This window comes from Alexandromys fortis, unplaced genomic scaffold (genome assembly GCF_014885135.2).
Source record: "Alexandromys fortis isolate MF-2015 unplaced genomic scaffold, M_Fortis_MF-2015_v1.1 scaffold_12, whole genome shotgun sequence".
Taxonomy (NCBI): Eukaryota; Metazoa; Chordata; class Mammalia; order Rodentia; family Cricetidae; genus Alexandromys; species Alexandromys fortis.
This window is the reverse complement of record NW_026067937.1, coordinates 14752735-14771897: the sequence shown is the minus strand read 5'-3', so window position 1 is coordinate 14771897 and position 19163 is coordinate 14752735. Positions and strand designations below refer to the sequence as shown.

The 19163-nt window shown below is 39.9% G+C and overlaps 1 protein-coding gene across 2 annotated transcripts in view; it reads right to left on the bottom strand.

Moving 5' to 3' along the window:
- Ttc17 (tetratricopeptide repeat domain 17) overlaps positions 1-19163 on the bottom strand; it is a 115664-nt gene that overhangs the window by 67550 nt on the left and 28951 nt on the right. For both annotated transcript variants that reach the window (XM_050147051.1, XM_050147050.1), the window contains exons 6-16: positions 18643-18752; positions 17754-17898; positions 17205-17344; positions 14477-14637; positions 12326-12438; positions 9431-9577; positions 6811-6926; positions 6489-6654; positions 4867-4944; positions 4526-4750; positions 1611-1797 (exon numbers count right to left, since the gene is read on the bottom strand). In XM_050147051.1, the coding sequence (XP_050003008.1) occupies positions 1611-1797; positions 4526-4750; positions 4867-4944; positions 6489-6654; positions 6811-6926; positions 9431-9577; positions 12326-12438; positions 14477-14637; positions 17205-17344; positions 17754-17898; positions 18643-18752 (1588 nt within the window). The remainder of the gene's footprint in view (positions 1-1610; positions 1798-4525; positions 4751-4866; positions 4945-6488; positions 6655-6810; positions 6927-9430; positions 9578-12325; positions 12439-14476; positions 14638-17204; positions 17345-17753; positions 17899-18642; positions 18753-19163) is intronic.

Here is a 19163-nt window from a genome sequence, read left to right as displayed (position 1 = left end):
TTTTTTTTTGAGACAGGGTTTCTCTGTGGTTTTGGAGCCTGTCCTGGAACTAGCTCTGTAGACCAGGTTGGTCTCGAACTCACAGAGATCCGCCTGCCTCTGCCTCCCGAGTGCTGGGATTAAAGGTGTGCACCACCACTGCCAGGCAAGGCCACCAATATGTATAAACTTCCAGGAACCAAAGTGTTAAGAGAGGTGAGAGAAGAATGCAAGGACATGAGTTTCTCCTAATAAAAGACCCTTAGTAAGGAGAACAAGGCTCTTCTTGGGTAAATGAAGAAGAACCAAACTTTCCCTTAGAAAGCTCTGAATACTTGGTATTTACTATAAATTTCTTTTAAATTACATTTTTATTTAATGCACGTGTGTGTGTGTGTGTGTGTGTGGTTACACATGTGGAGGGTGGAGGACAACTGGTGGGAGCTGGTTCTCTTCTTACACCATGTGGGTTACAGGCACTGAACTCAGGTCTTTGGGACTGGTAGCATGTACCTTTCCCTACTGAGCCATCTCAATGTTCTTATTATGAATTTCTAAAGGCTTATGTTTACCCAGTTATCTATTATAACATAAATATCTCACTTAATTCTCTCAGCAAGTATGTGACAGTTTTTATTGTCCTTCATTGCAAAGGTAATGCTATGTTCTTTTTGTAGGGCAGAGTATGGCCCAGGCATGAATCTGGGCCATAATGAATAATTCTAGTGTTGGCCACATGACTATTCTTTACTAAAATACTGTCCAGGCCTTCCGTATTCATGAGAACTCCAATTCATACCATGCACAACACTGATACGCATCTGACCTATGTTATTATGCTGCTGACAGAGTTTGGTATTTAATAATGCAAGGACATTTATTCCCAATTCTATTACCATCCGGAGGCAGTCTGGTAAAGAGAATCAGGGAAATCAGTTTCTGTCTTAAGCCTATTATAAATCATCTAAGTCAGGTCACATAAACTGGGTGTCAGATTTGCTTAATTTTTAATATCCAAATTGAAGGAACTGGAATGGCAGCCCTCTGCCTAAGCATTACACTATAATCTGGACATCAGTGGACGTCCATTGCTGTTCTACCCAGCACCTGCTAGGTGCTGCAGATCCACACATGTGTAAACTGTTTCTGTCATAGTTCAAAGGCTGACTGTGAAACAAACAATCTTCTCCTTATAATGAAGGTTACTGGAGTTCATGTAGCTTTTAGAAAGGTTTCATGCTAGTTCTACCGAGGAAGATAACCTTAAAGAGAAAGGACACTGCGATGTACTACTAAGTGGTTACTGTGAAAGTGCAGGAAAACTGAGCCTACTCTAAAAGGTAAGAGCTGTTTTCAGGGACTAAGTATGTAGAACTGTGCTTATGACACATGCTGAGCTTCATGAGTTTCCTTTACTATGAATATCAGTTATGGTTAAACAGAAATTTTATGGTTAAACAGAGAGAAGACACATAACCTCCCAATTTTACTGTATATTTTAGTCAGCATTTCTTAACCTGGAATTAGCTTTCTAGAATCTTGAGGAAGTTTCTAAACCATCTCCGTTCTTGCAATCATGACAACAGCACTGGTTGAACTCCTAATTGTTCTGGCATTTAACAGGTGCTTACCACTACAGACAGAAGAGGTGATGTTGTACAGAAAAGGGTAAAACTGCATGCAGCGGATCAGCTTCAAGCTGCTCTCACACTCTGGGCATTTGGTAGTTAACTTCAAGGCCCGCCTGAAGGCTTCAAGAGCCCCGCTGACATTCTTCAGAGCAAGGTAAGCATTTCCCAGGCTCAGAAAGGTCAGGGGCTGAGAAGATAAGAAAAAAAGATATCAGCAGAATGTAAATGAACTGCTGTGTTTTGAGAACAGAAAACCTTCACAGTATACTTCTTTGAGCCTTTCTTAGGCTGCTCTGTAAAGGTTACTGCTAACCTGTCCATGTTATTCACACCAGCCCACTCTAAACTGTGCAACAGACATAACTGGACCCTTAACAAAGATTAAAAACTACTAAAAGTTGTAACTAGTCTTAAATGTAACATAATGAATTTCATATTACATATTAATATATCCTGGTAACTGCTACTCAACCCAATATATAAAACAAATAGAATGTCTCCAGTATCTCAGAGGTTCCCCACCTAAAGAAACCATTGTTGAGATATTGTGACTTCTACCACCACACATCAACTTTGTCCTTCATGAAGTTCACAGGAATGGAATCAAACAGTGAGTTCTCTAACATGTACATACAAAACATATTGCTCGTAGCAGCTTCTTTTGCTTAATCTAGGATTAGTTCATGTTCCTAAACTGGGCATATAGTACATGCCTACGATCCCAGCAACTGAAAGGCAGAGGCTGAGGGCATTGTGAGCTTTGAGGCCAGTTTGGACTACCACAATGAGATCATCTTAGAAAACAAAACATTTTTATTAAAAGACTAAAGAATGTTAAGACAAGGAAGTGGCATTTTGAAATAAGGTAACCAGTTTTATAAATGGTAGTTCTGGGGCAATGCACTGTCAGTAAAGTGTGAGCGCTACGGTCAGCATCCCAGGCTCAAATCTGAGCCGGTAGGTTCTGGTGCCTTTCAGTCTTTGGGAACATTAACTCATCTACAAAGGGAGAAATCCACCTCCTAGGCTGTTCTGCTGATAAAATGGACTATTCTATGTAAAACACCTGGAGGGTACCTGGCTCTAGGAGAAAAAAAAAATCTCGTATAAGAAAGCAAATGATGCGCCCAGTTTGGGTGAAGACACAATGAGGATTTGTAGCTCTTGCTTACGATCATATGTATGGGCCCAAACTTTTTGCTGGACTCTCTGGCTCTGTAACTGATAACCACAGTTATCAAGATATTTTCTCTTGCCGGGCGGTGGTGGCGCACGCCTTTAATCCCAGCACTCGGAGGCAGAGGCAGGCGGATCTCTGTGAGTTTGAGACCAGCCTGGTCTACAGAGCTAGTTCCAGGACAGGCTCCAAAACCACAGAGAAACCCTGTCTCGAAAAAAAAAAAAAGATATTTTCTCTTTCACTGACTTATTAATTAATTTCAGTGCTAAGATAGTTACCTGGAATACAGAAAGAGCTCTGGTAGAAACCATTATTAACAATAGTTATTAAGACTGTCAGCTACCTAGTAAGTCATGGTAGCAATCCAATCTATGGATTAGTCTTTTTTTTTAAACCATTTAAAACTAGATAGTGACAGTTTTTTAAATGTAGTAAGCTTTAAGGTTCACTATGAAATATTTGTAATTCCTGGTTCTAGGTGAGTATTCCCAAATGCTGACACTGGGTAGGGAGTGTTGGTAAGGTATATTTTTGCTACACTCATTCTGATTCACTGATTTTCTCTTTATCTTGTAGAAGTACCATAGCACTTCATAACTAAAATTTACTTATAATTTTAAATACAGAAAGACAAGTGTTTTTTCTTCTTCAGAAAAATGTTCTGTAGCTGCTTTAGCTGGTAGCAGCAGCAAGTGAACACAGGAGGAATTATGGACCACAGCAGCACAGGCCTTCCATGGGTATGCCTTCTTCATCACACCCTGGCACATGCGTATCATCTATTCTCACTGTACCTTGTCTGCTACAGAGCAAGCACTGGATAATATCTGAGGGACTTACTAGCAACCTGACCCACTGGAAAGTAAAGAAATTAAAAAATTATGCTTAAAATTCAGTTGTAAATTTATGAACACTCAATAGGTAACATCCTATATTTAGAAATTTAGTTTTAGAATACCTTAAAGAAATCTGAGCTATTTATACCCTTGTCTTCTAAAGGATTCTCTGGAGATAAAATATATAATCATTTAGGTGTTAGGAAAGGGCAACTTAATTGTGTGTGTGTGTATTACAACTGCATTTCATCAAAAATTAATGTGATAAATCAATAAGATGAATTATAATGTGGCACCTTAAAATTAAGAACTAAAAATAACAAAGCAGTCATATTGGGCATACTCTACCACTGAGTTCCAGTTCCAGTCCCCTATTATTTCTTACCAAAACAACTGTTTAGCTGTGCTTTGTCTCAGATGACATAAATGTATTTATAAATCAAAAAACTCCATCTGTAAAGTGCACAATACTGAACAAGGTACATTCAGAGATAAGGGGATAAAATAAGAGCAGGTGCTGCAGACTGACATAGAAAGTGACAGTATATTTTCATAGCTGCAGAATTTTTATTTACATGCAAGCTTTAAAAAAAGCCAACTGAGAATTGTTAATTTCATTCATTTAAAAAAAAAGGCTAGCATGATGGTACATGGCTGTAATCTTGGGTCACGAGGATGAGGCAGGGGAACTGTGAACTGAGGAGAGCTCTGGCTATAGCCTGACCTGTCTCAAAATAAATAAATATCAAAGTAAAATATATTTTTTTTGAACTATGCAAACTCTACCCTGAAAAGCAAACTTGACCGTTTTTATACCCCTCCTAGACACAAAGTGCATTCTGTAACCAAGCTGTTCTCACAGCTCGCGGCTGTAAGATGGTAAGAAAGGAGTGTCTCACCTCGGAGCTGTTGACAACCAGTGCTTGCAGGAGCAGCTTAGTAGCATCAAGATGAAGACCGTAATGAATCAAAAGGTTGGCCAGGTTGACAAGAGGAATGTCCTGGTACTGAAGCGGAGCTAAATTCAAAGCCCTCTGAAGGCAAGCGATAGCGAAAGTGCTGTTTCCCACAGCTCTCCAGTACAATCCTGCTTCATTCAGAATGAGCCAGATCGGAGCATTTGGCTGAGAATGTCAAAGTACAGTACTCGTTCTAAATAGAATCTTTAACAAATACATTAAAAACTTTAATTACACTTAGTAAGTATTTAAGCTTTAGATACTGTAAACAAATGACTTACCTTGTTAATAGCATGAAATAAAAAAGACCCAATTTCTTCTATTGGGACAGTATAGTTTTTAATACGGGAAAGCAAAATCTGAAAATATCAAAAGAAAGACTGACTCAATTGAAAATAACAGGGAAGGCATTTGGAAGAATCTCTATGATGGCAATCTTTAAATGAGTGCCTCAAAATTTTATTTATAAATAAATAAATTTATTTATATATTATTTATTATTTTATTTATGAATAAATAAAATGAATTTATTTATTCATTGCGCATGACTGTGTATATGTTTTGTGTGTGTTCCTATGCATATATGTGTATGTGGAGGTGAGCGGTTGATGCAGAGTGTCTTCCTCTCCTCTGTCACTCTCAGTCTTACTGAACTTGGAACTCACTGATTTGCTAGACTAGCTGACCAGTAAATGCCAGGAGTTCTGCTGCCTTCACCCATCCCTAGAAAATGGGAGATTATAAACTCAGTGTTTTACGGAGGTCCAGGGGTCTGAACTTAGGTCCCCACGCTTGTGCGGCGAACACTAAACCCACTGTGGCGTCTCCCCAAGAATATTACTCATGTATAACCATATATGCAGGAGTTTATTAACATACAACAAGTAATCATCAGGTCACATATATGCTCTAGTGTCCGCCAATTATGAAAGTTAAAAGATTTACATACATTCTCTGTTTCTGTCTGTCTGTCTCTCTTTCTAGTAAGTGTAGAGAATCTAAGGAGCAATTCTGCAGAATCAACAACATGCACTACTGGGTATACTAAAACTCTGCACTCATCCCAAGCTGGAAAGGACCAGACCTCAATCCAGCAACTTTATCTTCTGCAGTGTTTGTGTACTTGTGAGCCACTCTAAAGAAACGCTGTGCCTTAAAGCATGTTTTGTGTTCTAAGAACCAACAACAATACCTGGTAAACGATCACTTCTGTGCTCTAGTGAATGTGCACCAAATTTAAGTCGTCACTACACTCAGTTTAAAAAGACGGCATCAAATTAGTTGCCACGGTCTGTTTTTCCACAGAAAGATACTGCTTTGATTTGTAGTTTTAGAGTAGTTACGTTTGTTAAAATATGATAATATACATATTATCGCTGAAGAACACACCTATCTATGTTAACAAAGTACTCTTAGTCATACACAACTAATAAGATCTAAAGGAAATGTATTAACAGAATTTATTCATAATTTTGCTGGATGGTTATCAAATTAATAGATTCCTAAGGACCTCACGTAGGTCCGAGGCAAATGACAACGTCAGAGAGCAGGAGAACTTTCAAGCTTTTAATTCCTGAGGCAGCTGAGAGGGCACAAAGCTAAGCTGAAATAGTCAGGACGGCCTCCATTGGACAGAGTTCTATGTCTCGCGTCTTCAGAGCTCTCTGGTTAGAGGCACTGACAGTGCTCAGCCGGACTCCATACACTGCTGCCCCAGGGAGCATTTCTTGCTGCTCTGTGGTTAAGAAGCACGGCTGACATCTCAGTCACCTCAATTCTGAATGCTACTTTAGTTTCTCAGACTGAAAGCTAAGCACCTTCCTTCAAGTTTCTGTTCCATCTAAGAGGCTTCCAAAGTCACCCAGAGTGGACAGCAAGAAACAGCAGCCTAAGTGAGCCTTACTTTGCGGGCATGGTCATCTGGTATTTTGGCTTTCAGATCCATGCGGACCTCTAATTCTTTGACTAAGTAGGACAGAGCGTGGCTTTTTGTGGAGTCAGTTATGGAACAGTCAGGGGTTTTGGCCTCTTCTTCTGAAGAATAATCATCACTGGTCAGTTCGTGGATCCTGGCATAAGAAAAAGGAACAAGATTCATATTTTCAAAGTTTGGGTGAGTTCAAGACAAAGACTTAACCTTTCAATTCCAAGGCTGGTGCTCTCAAAGAACCGCCAGGAGACAATCATGCAGAATCAGGTGCTTTGCCAAATCCACCAGCACTTGCCTGAGTCCTTTGTTTTCTGGAGGCAGAAAGTATGTTGGCAATTCTCCACCAAGGGGGACTCTGGGATAGCTGTCTCTACAATCTGCTCTTTTAGGCCAAAGAATATGTTGTTTATCCTATGAAAGAAACAAATCTTGTCATAGATTACTTTAGACTCACCATTTCTACATGGTAAATGAACTGTCAAAAGAATTAGGCATTCTAGGGGCTGGAACAATGTTTCAGAGGACCCATGTTTTATTCCCAGCATCCACATGGCTGCTCACAACTATTTCTAACTCCAGTTCCAGGGAATTTGAAGCCCTCTTTTGATCTACATAGGCCATTTCACACATGTAATGCACATATATGCAAGCAGACAAAACATTCATATACATAAAAATAAGAAAAAAAACCTAAAAATATTAAAAAAATAATTTAGGTATATGTGGTGGTTTGACTAAGAATGACTCCATAGAGTCATATATTTGAATGCTTAGTCACCAGGGAGTGACATTTGAAAGGACTAGAAGAATTAGGATTAACGGCCTCGTTGAAGGATGTATATCATAGGGGGGTGATTTTGAGGCTTTAAAAGCCCATGCCAAGCCCATTGTCTTTCTCTCTGCTTGAGGATTAGGATGCTAACTCTTAACTATTTCTCCAGCACCATTCCTGCCTGCTGCCGTGCTCCCTCCTAGGATGATAATGGACTAAATCTCTGAAACTGTGAGCAAGCCCCCACTTAAACGTCTTCTTTTATAAGAGTTGCTTTGGGGGCTGGAGAGATGGCTCAGTGGTTAAGAGCATTGCCTGCTCCTCCAAAGGTTCTGTGTTCAATTCCCAGCAACCACATGGTGGCTCACAACCATCTGTAATGATGTCTGGTGCCCTCTTCTGGCCTGCAGGCATACACACAGACAGAATATTGTATACATAATAAATAAATAAATGAAAAAAAAAGTTGCTTTGGTCATGGTGTCTCTTCACAGCAGTAGCAGAGTAACTAAGACAGTATACAAGAATGGCTGAACAAAAAAGTAATATTTTCAAATAAATGTGGGCACTCTGGATGATTTTACAATAGTCCTTCTACCAGATTTGTAGTCTGACTTATTCTATTTGTTTCCCCACAGACTGACTGTATGCAAGGCAGGCATATGTCTGTCAGCTAAGGCACTGAAACACAAGGACAGACCGGCAGCATTACTAGAAAGAAGAGCAAGTCTCAGCCTCATATGAACAGAAAGCCTTGCTGTTCCAGTTGCTGATGGATCCCATGAAATTTTCAAATGAAACCAATAATGTGCTTGGCACCATAAGAGGAAGGAAATACGTCACTGGGAAAGTCACTGGTCACTTACGGTCACCCGAGCCTGAAGTTTGGCCTATCTATCTCCGGACTCTGTATAATAATGGTACATGCTTTGGAGGTGCAGCTTGTAACTTGCACCTGAAAGCATATATAAGCTCCTAATATTGCAAAACAAACAAACCCCAACCAAAAATCTTTGTTCAAATGTCAAAACTTGATAATCCTGTTTCAGCTTTCCAACAATTCCTTTAGAAATTTGTAAAATGTTCATTTTTCTACATATAAATGACTGTAGTAAAGGCCTACTAATCCAAACTTTAAGGATTTTGTATTATATAATGATTAAACCTAATGACTGAATTAATTGTTAGAATAAAAAATAGCCAATTAAATTCTGAAAATTGAGTGAATAAAAAGTACACATTTTTGTCCTCATGTTCTGGCTAACATACAATTTCTTCATGGTAGCCTAGAAATGTATTTACCAATGCATTTACTGTACGCATCTTGCACTAGCGTAAAGCTTCAAGAGGGCAAGAAGTTATCTACTATGTCCTAGTATTATCCTAGCATCCAGTATTGACTGAATAAGTAAAGAAGACACAGGCTAGAAATTATACCCAGCATATAAAACTAGAAGCAGGGTTTTTATCTGCCCCAGTGGATGATGAGGAACTCAGCAAAGATCTTCCTGACTCAATTCTCTAACAGAATGCCTTCCATTTAATAGTAAGTTTACTCAGTGTGTGCTACATGAGGCTAGACAGTGTCGGGGCCACACTAACCACTGAAGTAGACAGGCACATCTTAATACTACGCCCACATTCCCAAAAAATGGACTATGGATATTTTCCTTTTTTTTTTTTTTTTAAAAGAGGGGGAAGTGGCGCGGGAGAATCGGCTGTATTCTGTCAATCATGTTTTAAATAAACAATGATTGGCCAGGTAGGAAGTATAGGTGGGGTCAACCAGACAGGAAGTAGAGGCAGGACAACGAGAACAGGAGAATGCTAGGAAGGAGGAAGCCCATTCCTCCAGAGTCCAGCCCAGATCACTGAAGAAACAAGATGTGACCTGCCCCACTAAAAAAGGTACCGAGCCATGTGGCTAACACAGATAAGAATAATGGGCTATATAAGTTATAAGAGTAAATAAAAAGCCTGAGCTAATGGGTCAATAAGTTTATGACCTAATGTAGACTCTCTGTGTGATTTTCTCTGGGACTAAAGGGCTGGGGGACCGGGTGGGACAAAAACCCCAACAAGCCCAGACCTCATGTTACAACGTCTGCTGGAAAAATATCTTTATCATTCTCTACACACTTACCCTGTATGCATCAGAGTCACGGCCCCATACCCAGAGGACAGAATGGGCTACAGGGGAAGACTTGGTAGACTCACTGACATCACTCTGATTTGTAGGGACATCAAAGTTCACGGACATCATACTGGAGGTTGATGAGTCATCACCAAACTAGAAAATGAAAAGTTTAAATCAATTCTAAGTGGAAGTGGAATTATGAGGGAGGTTTTACTTAAACCAAAAACCTAGTGAACATTCATCAGCAGTCCAACAGAAATTCAGAAAGCAGGTCAGCAATAAGCAATAGGATCATTTTACTCCTTAGAACTATGTCCTGACAATATTCTCATGGATGTGCACTGCAGTTAGCAACTTTCATGCAACTTTGCCATAGAAGGTGAGAAAAAGCATGAATTGTCTTCCTGTCCTTTCACTTCCTTTTTTCATGGTTTTCCTAGTTTAGATTCAATGGTTAACTAATTAGGCAATTTACTTCTCTCCCATGCCAAAACTAAAATGGTTATTATTCTATAAAACTAGTTCTACAGTTAGAATCAAGGAAGGTGAAGGAAGTATTCTTAGGAGTTGGAGAGACAAGTCAGAGATTAAGAGCACTTACTGCTCTTGCAGAGGACCTGGTTAGGTTCTCAGCGCACACATGGTGGCTCACAACCCTTTGTTAACTCCAACTTCAGGGAATCTGAAACCCTCTTCTGGTCTCTGCAGGCACCAGGCACACATATGATGCACATTATCTACATGCAGGCAAGCACTCATACACATAAAAACTACTAATACAATTTTTAAAAGTATTCTTAGGGCTTTTACGTAGCTGTCATTTAGAGATTATAAACTGTTGCCAATGCTATACAATCTGTAGAGCTAAAGAGGGAAACTAAAACTGAAGGACCACACACATACAGTTTTGCTCCAAACAAAGATAAATTATTTGCTACACTTGTAAGACATCCTGGTTCTACTGGTGTCATATAGAGAATGATGAAAAGACCATCGAAGGGAAGGCACAGGGAAGACATGAGAGAAAGGAGCAAGCATGCTAACTTCGCACTTCTAGGTCTCATGAGTAGAAACACAATCTTCTGCTATACAGAAGTGATATACCTGAAAGGACACTGCTCTAGGGCAGTACTGAATCTACCAGTATATCCAAAGGTCATACTGGATTTCAGTCATATTTCTAAACCTTCTTTCCTCTTTAGAATGCTTGGGCTGACAACAGTGAGATACACTCTAGGATGGTATGAGTCTTTACTCACTGACAAACATGGAGGAGTGCTAGTGACTGGTCTGTGGAAATCACAGGAGCATTTGCTCCACAATGCTGCTGCCCCTCCTGAAAGGCCCATATATCTTAGTTTCTTACTACTTGTGGCAGTTTGAATGTAATTGGTCCCCGTAAGCTCACTATTAGGAGGTGTGGCCTTGTTGGAGGATGTGCGTCATTTTGGAGGTTGGCTTTTGGGTCTCATTCATATATGCTCAAGTGATGCTCAGTGTCTCAGTTCACTTCCTGTTGTCTGCAGATCAAGATATAGAACTCTTAGCTCCTCCTCCAACACCATGTCTGCCTGAATGTTGTCATGTCCCACCATGATGATAATGGACTGAATCTCTGAACTGTAAGCCACCCAATGAAATATTTTCCTTTTTATAAGGTTACTGTGGTCATGGTGTCTCTCCACAGCAATAGAAAGCCTAACTAAGACACTATTCCTATTAATGTTGTCTGGGGTTTTTCAAATTAAAGGGATCAAATTTGCTTATGATTTGTCCCCTAGAAATATTTTCCTGACTCTTATTTTAACAGTTTGTCTCTGGAAATTTCTTTAGGATAGTGCACAATGAGTCTTACGAAGGACAGGATAAATGCTGGTTTTGTTTTTATAGCTTTTCTATGATGGTTAATCTGGTTGTGCTGCACCCTTTATTATTCTCCCAGCAAGAGTTAATTGTATTTACATACTCTCTCTTGCAAAACAGACAGGCTAGAATGTTCACATATGTGTGGATGAGTTGTGTGTGTTGTGTATATATGCATACTGAGATGGTTAGAGAAAGCATACTCCTAGCAACGGTACTTAATAAGTATTTTTTTTTAGTGGCAATATAACTTCATTGGTATTTCTGGATGGGCAATACAATGGAATTTTAGGAAAGAGATGGTTTTCTCTCCCACATTTTATGTACTCATGCCTTAGAACTGTGATTCTCACTCAGGATGCAGACACAAGTGGATCTCTGTGACTGCAAAGCCAGCCTGGTCTATAGAGTGAGTTCCAGGGCAGGCTCCAAAAGCTACAGAGAGAAACCTTGTCTCAAACCCCCTCCCCCGCATAAAAGAAAAAGAAAAACAAAACCAAAAACCCAAGCAAACAAACAAACAAACAAACAAACAAAAAAACAGTGATTCTCAACCTGTGGGTCACACCCCCCCAACAAGGTTGTACATCAGATATTTACATTATGATTCATGACAGCAAAATTAGTTACAAAGTTATAATGAAATAATTTTATAGTTGGGGTCATTTTAACATGAAAAAGTATATTAAAAGGTCACAGTATTATGAAGGTTGAAAATCACTGGCTCAGGGGATAAATTAAAACTGAGTCAAACAGTAGTAACAGTCAAGTCTAACTCCCATAACAAAAAGGAAAAGAATCAAATGCACATGAATGGAGACACAGTGCTAGTACTATAAAAATGGAATGTTATCCATGCAACTGATAATTCACAACAAAATCTGCCTTCATACACTTAATAGACAATAAAAATCTTAAAAGCATTAAAAGGTAGCCACACATTTTAGCAAGTGAATTTACAAGAAGTCAAAGGAATAAAACATGATATATTTATACATAAGTGAGTCAGTAAGAACTAGAAGAGACGAAGAAAAGGACCTGAACATAGTCCACATTCTCAAAGATATCTCCTCGATGATAGCGCACAGGTTGGTCCCACTGGCAATGCAAACTATGCTGCTGGTTGACCAGATGGCATATCTGATGATTTCCTGGGGCAAGAAGAAGTTACACAAATGATGAGCAAGGTCGCGCATTGACAGCTTTTTCTTAGTAAGTCTCGGAGTTTTACTATTGTGCCCCTTTCTTAGCCTTAAGAGTATTCAGGCTATCTACACAGAGAAACACTCATTAATAGGTAATTAAATGAAATAATTAAAGAAGTCCCAGGTCAGGGTTGGAGGGATGGCTAAGCAGTTATGAGTGCATACAGCTTTTCTAGATGACTGGAGTGGTCCTCACCACTCATACCAAGTGTTTTCAACCACTGGCTCTCCAGCTCCAGGTAGATCCGACACCTTGGCTGATGAGAACACCTGTATTCATGTGCTGCTCATACTGCCCCGCACATACACATAATTATAAACAAATCTTTAAATCATGGTTTCTTTCTATAGAAAACAAGGAGAGATTAACCCCATTAGTTAATTATCATAGCAATTACATTCTGTCCATGTTGATTACATGGTTTGAAGAGACCATCTATCTGTACAGAGAGGATTTGCTGCATATAGTTCCTAATTTTGTTTCAAATGCCTATCTGAGAGCTCAGGTTCCATTTAGTACAGATTGATCACTAAATAATCCTAAAACCTGAATATATTCTTTATTCTCAAAATGGCAAAGAGAAGCCGTAAGAGGGACTGTAAAATGGATGACAAATGGTCACAGCTAAGGTCCAATGCTTGAATCCTTCGAGATGAACATACTCGTAAGAGAGGAGGGAATAATTGAAGGCAGTCTATGCCTTTGTTCTCTGCTGCTGAGTTGTCAGATATGTTCCCTTGGGATTTAATCACGAACAAAATATTCTAGATATAATCAAATCATCGATCTCTTTCCAACCTGAGTTCTAGGCTCTGTTTTGGGGGAAACAGACTTCAAGAGAGGCTAACAAAGTGATGCATTGCCTTCTCCTAAAGAGAGACAGACAGACCGCACATGTGTGATTCTATGGACAACTGCAGAAACAGACAGACCACACATGTGTGATCCTATGGACAACTATGGAAATGACTTTGGAACTCCCTTGCAGCTTACCTAGGCTACGATTTCCCACTAATTCTAGTCTAAACTCCTATTTCTAAAATAGTTTTGTTTTTTAGGGAAGCAAGGGAAAACCAACATTTCCTTTGGTAGAGTACGCACACATTGTTTCTAACATTTCTCTGTGTTTGCTTAGAGCAGTGGTTCTCAACCCATGGGTCATGACCCTTTGAGCAACCTTTTCATAGGAATTGCATATCAGATATTTATATTGCGATTCATAACAGTTACAAAATTAGTTATGAAGTAGCAATGAAAATAATTTTATGGTTGGGGGTCACCACAACATGAACTGTGTTAAAGGGTCATAGCATTAGGAAGGTTGAGAACCATTACCTTGGCTGCCTGCAGTACAGTGTTTGTTATGAGGGCAGGAGCTCAGCTCTATCTCATACATCCTGAGTCAGAAATTGGGCTGTACCAAGATCTCTAGGAGAATGATATGTACATTAAAGATGGCTCAGTTGTTAAAAGTACTTGCTGCTCTTGCAGTGGACACAGGAGCGGTTCCTAGCACCCACACTAGAAATCTCACAACTGCCTAGCACTGGCTCCAGGAGATCCCATGCCTATTTCTGCAGGTATCTACGAGCAGGTAGGTCACACACACACACACACACACACACACACACACAAAAATTAAAATAAACAAGCAAAAATATTTAAGAAAGTCAGGCTGGGAGATAGCTCAATGCTTGCTGCTAAGCCTCACAACCTGAGTTTGATACGTGGATCCCGCATGATGGGAGGAGAAAACTTCCCCTCCTCTGGTTTATCCTCTGACTTCCACTCATACATTGTGGCACACTCTTGTACACACACACACACACACACACACACACACACACACACACACAGTTTTTAAAAAGATCCAGAAAAATCATAAATATAACTTCTTACTGTTTTAAGGCTAACCAAAAAGCCTGGCAGTCAAACATGCTGGAAGTGGACTTCCTAGCTGCATGTACTCAGGACCCTACTCACCTAACTGTGCCTCTTTTGCCATCTGAGTCTCATGGATGATGTTGCGCAAGATCTGCTCCTCCTGAATCAGCTTGTGTTTCTCTAGGATCTCCTGTTGCCGCAGGTAGTGGTCATGCTGCTTCTGGTACTCTTTCAATTCATTCAGTGTTCTCTGGAGGGACCTTAACATTTTTTAATATCAGAAAAAGCCAGACCTTGAAAAATCATGAATTTTAAAAACTTGCTTAAATATATAAACTTTATGGTTACTAGCAATAATTGTTATTAATAAAAACTATACAAGTTGAAGAATAACGATTCTATATAAATGCTATTTTAAACTTGATACTTGAGAAACATTAAAATTTAAATTATTATTTGGGAAAAAACATAAATGCAAAGACCTTCTAAAAACCAAATGATGTGCTGGGCTTTTCAGATGTCATAAGAAACAGTCATCTGCCTTGTTTGCCCATGACTTCTAACTGAGGTGGAGCAGAGGGCAGCTGCAGCGAGCCCCAACTGACCTGGACCACCTGTAAGATGTGTTCTCCCCTTATGCTTCCTGTCTCCACAGTAAAATCACAATGCCACCCACACCACCCAGCTGCCTGAGCTGAAAGCACTATCTCCTCAAATATTTACACCTCATTATGGTGAACAGGCAAGAGATAGCTCTTGACAATAGATTCATGCATTGAAATTTCATATAGTACAGCACATCTTTCTGTCTCTATAAATCAGCTAAAATGAATTTAGGGTTGAGGCTATGTCAGAGAACTTGCCTAGCATGTACAAGTCCTACGTTTACTTCTTTGCATCATAGACAGAGGATTCACAAATATATAAGTTAATTAAAAGCTGTACATGTGCTGGCTAGTTTTATGTTAACTTGACACAAGCTAGAGTTATCTAAGAAACGGAACTACAACTGAGAAAATGCTTCGCTGGGCTTCAGGCAAGCCTGTGGGCATTTTCTTTTTTAATGACTGATTGTATGAGGGCCCACCCCATAGGGGACAGTGCCACTCATGGACTGATGGTCCTAGGTGCTATAAGAAGCCAGGCTGAGCAAGCATCCGCTATGGTCCTGCTTCTAGGTTCCTGCCCTGACTTCACTCAATCATGGACTGTAAGCTCGAAAATGAAATGAACTCTTTCCTTCCCAAGTTCGTTTTGGTCATGAGGTTTTATCATAGCAATGTAAATTCCACTGACAGTCAAAATCACTTCAGAATCCTTTTCTCATGTTCATATTTATTGGCCATAGTGTCCTGGTCTCATATTTTAGTTCCTTAAAATAGAGAAATATTGTTTAGAAATATTCATCGTCATCTGATTCCAGTGAGTCAGCTGCCTGATTACATTTAAATACTGGAACTTTATTATACACTGCATTATAACATGGGAATTTAGACTATAAAGACTGTGAGGGAGTGAGTTCGGGTACTAAGAATTACACTGGAAGATCTTCAGCCAGGACATATGCATATTCTGATTCAGTGGAATAGAAGTCTGTTACAAGGAAGCAAGCTACCATTTTGTCTCACCACATAATGCCTTAAACAAACTAGGAAATCGAGCAAATACACACATTTAATGGGTCCTAAATTCCACTTTAATTCTTTAATAACCAAAATAGACCCAAACATGAAGGCTAATTTTGAGGAATAAAAAACTTCTCTTCTGAATCATATCAAGTTTCTTAGCGGGCCTTATTATCTATGAAAACAAACATATTTTGCCAGGAATCCTGATAGGATCATGTAGAAAAGAGTTCCATTGCTGTTCAACCCAACATATACCCAGTTAAAATGTGGGTCAAAAGCAATGTCTGACCCTAGGAACTGAAACCTTAAAGAAAGAACAAATACTGTATGCACATGTGATTTTACTGACACACTATATTCTGTTAAAATAAAACTATTATCAGCAGAATTCCTGCATACCCAGAACCTCCCCAAGAGCACCAAGTGTCATGATAGCAACAAGAGGTCAAGATGCTGGGGATAGTGCCTCACACTTGTGATCCTAGTACTTGGGAGGCTAAGACAGGAGGCCTCCTGAGAGCTCATAGCTAGTCTGAGCTACATAGTGAGTTCTAGGTTAGTCTGAGTGGGATAGCTTGAACAAGAATATGTCTCATATTTGAAGCTTGGTCTGAAGTTTGTGGAGACATTTTGGGAAGGATTAGGAGGTATGGTCTTGTTGGTGGAGTGTGGGTTTTGAGGTTTCAAAAGGCTCAGTCTCTCTTTTTCTGCCTGCTACTTGTGGATGAGATGTAAGCTCTCAGCTACTGCTCTAGAACCATGACTGCCTGTCTGTCTGTTGCCATGTTCTGTCATGATGGTTATGAACTAACCCTCTGAAACTGTAAGCAAGGCCAATTAAACTCTCTTCTTTCATAAGTTGCTGTGGCCATGCTGTCTCTTTGCAACAATAGAAAAGTAACTAAGACTCTGGGCTATAGAATGAAACTGTGCCCCAAAACAAACAACTTATAAAGATCCAAACTGGGAGCTTTTCATTACAAATGTTCTCTATTCCTGGCGCTGATGATGCTGGAGAGTCAGCTGACCTGTCACTGAACAGTGCTAAGTCACTTGGATTTAGTGAACAGGATGGCCCTGCAGTATGAAGAGGTTTTCTCCTCAATTGTTCTGACCATGTTAAGGTGATGTCACTTGAGATGGTTTTAACCCAAGGGTCTGTAGTGCTGGTGCTTCAGTACATTTTTGCTTCTAGTTACCTATGCTGAGCCTCTAGCTTCTGCTCCAGCTTTTGCTGACAGAGGACAGCATGCTTCCTCTTTATCGCTTGCTCAAACCCAGGTTTGGCCTGCAGAGCATGGTCATAACAGAGTACTGAGTGGTTATATTCCCCGAGCATCTGCGGAGACAAAACAAACACACACATATATAACACAGTGGAAGAAATGTTAACCACGCTGGTTGCATCCGTCTAAAGCCCACACGATTCACTTTCTCTGCAGTGAAAACTGCTTTCATGAATCCCACAACAGCAAGGCATACCATAGCTGGAGAGACCTGATATTTTTAAGAGGTTTATCCTACAGTTTAGAATTTCAGTTCAATTATATTTCTGTCCAAAGCTAAGAACATTATGACACAGTATTGAGGTGTTTTTCCCCTCCCACCAATTATTTTATTTCCATTGTTCAGACAAAAATGGAAATGAAAAAGCAGTCTTCTGAGAGAAAACAAGATGAAATAAATAAACAAAGTGCATTCCCCTCTAGCAACTGTTCTAGTTCAGTAAAGAGAAAAGTAGTATTTACTGCGTAAATATTCCCCAGTGTATAGTAGCTGGTGAAGAAGTCACTGTCATCCAGAGCTGCATGGACCACGACAGCAGCATCAGCAGAAAAATGTGCTCTGTGCAGAACATTGGCCAGATTGACCAGAGCAATGTCTTTATTGTGCCTACAAGAGAAGAGTGCAGCTGGAGGTCAGGGCGCCATTGTCCATGACTGTGTATCTACTCATGTTCCACATCTCAGTTTTAATTACTGATGATCCTTCCTCAACTTCATAGCTACACATGTTGCCACAAAACTAAGATCTCATGGGCATTTTATGATTGAAAAATTCATTTGTGGCTTATATTGGCTTTAAGAGATGCCCATTTTAGGGGCTGGGGAAATGGCTCAGGGCTCGGACCTTCAGCGCTCACATTTTTTTAAGCATAGGAGGATTCCAGGAACCTGCTGACCAATCAGCTAATCTGGCAAAAATACCAAACTTCAGGTTCAGTGAGAGACTGTATCTTAAAAATAAGGTGGAGAGAGACAGAGGAAGACACCTGATGTTGCTTTCTGGTCTCTATACATGCAGTGTGTGGGTACAGGCACCCACGTGCATATGTCTACACGTATAATAAAAAAGCAGTTCAACTCATGCTAATTCCTCCATTGTACGTCCTGGCACTAATTTCTCATGTGAGCCACAGCCTACTTACCTTATAAACTTAATGAGAAGTATATTACATAGTTTTCACTTTGAACTTATTGACATCTGTGGTTTTTCTCTTTGTGAGATGAGACTAATTTCTTTAAGAGACGGAGAAGTGTGTAATTACAACAATGCTTCTATTGCTCCCTATGTGTTACTCTTTAACAGTCTTCAGTGATGCGGCTAGTCAGGAGTCCTGGAGAGGAGGAATCTCACCTGGAAGAGAAGTGAAGTGCTCGCATGGCACATTCCACTACCTGATAGGGTTCATTTTTTATTCTCCAGTAAAATGAAGCCAGGTTATACAGCACCCATGAGGAAGAGTTCTAGGAGGAAGCAAAACAATAGTCACATACAAGAGAAGACAGTTTATTTGACTGAGGATGTTCAAAATGAGCACAACTCAAACGCTGGCTCTTCTGGAACTCAAGATAAAGGAAGGTAAGGCGAGCTACATTGATAAGAACACAGGGTACAGCACAGGACACCAACCCGTCCAAAGACCCTCGTGGAGCCACGGTGGGAGCTGAGGCAGGACTGTTAAGACTTTGAGGCTGTTAGGGGCTACACAATGAGTTCCAGGGCAGACCACAAGCAAGTAAACACACAAATGAACAAGCAACAAAGTCCTGTTACTGTCAGTGAGGGAGCATCCATCCCAATTTTCCCGATTCCTCAAGTTCTGAGAATGCAAACTTGTCTTTGGAAAGACAAGGTAAAGAGGCTTACTTCTATAA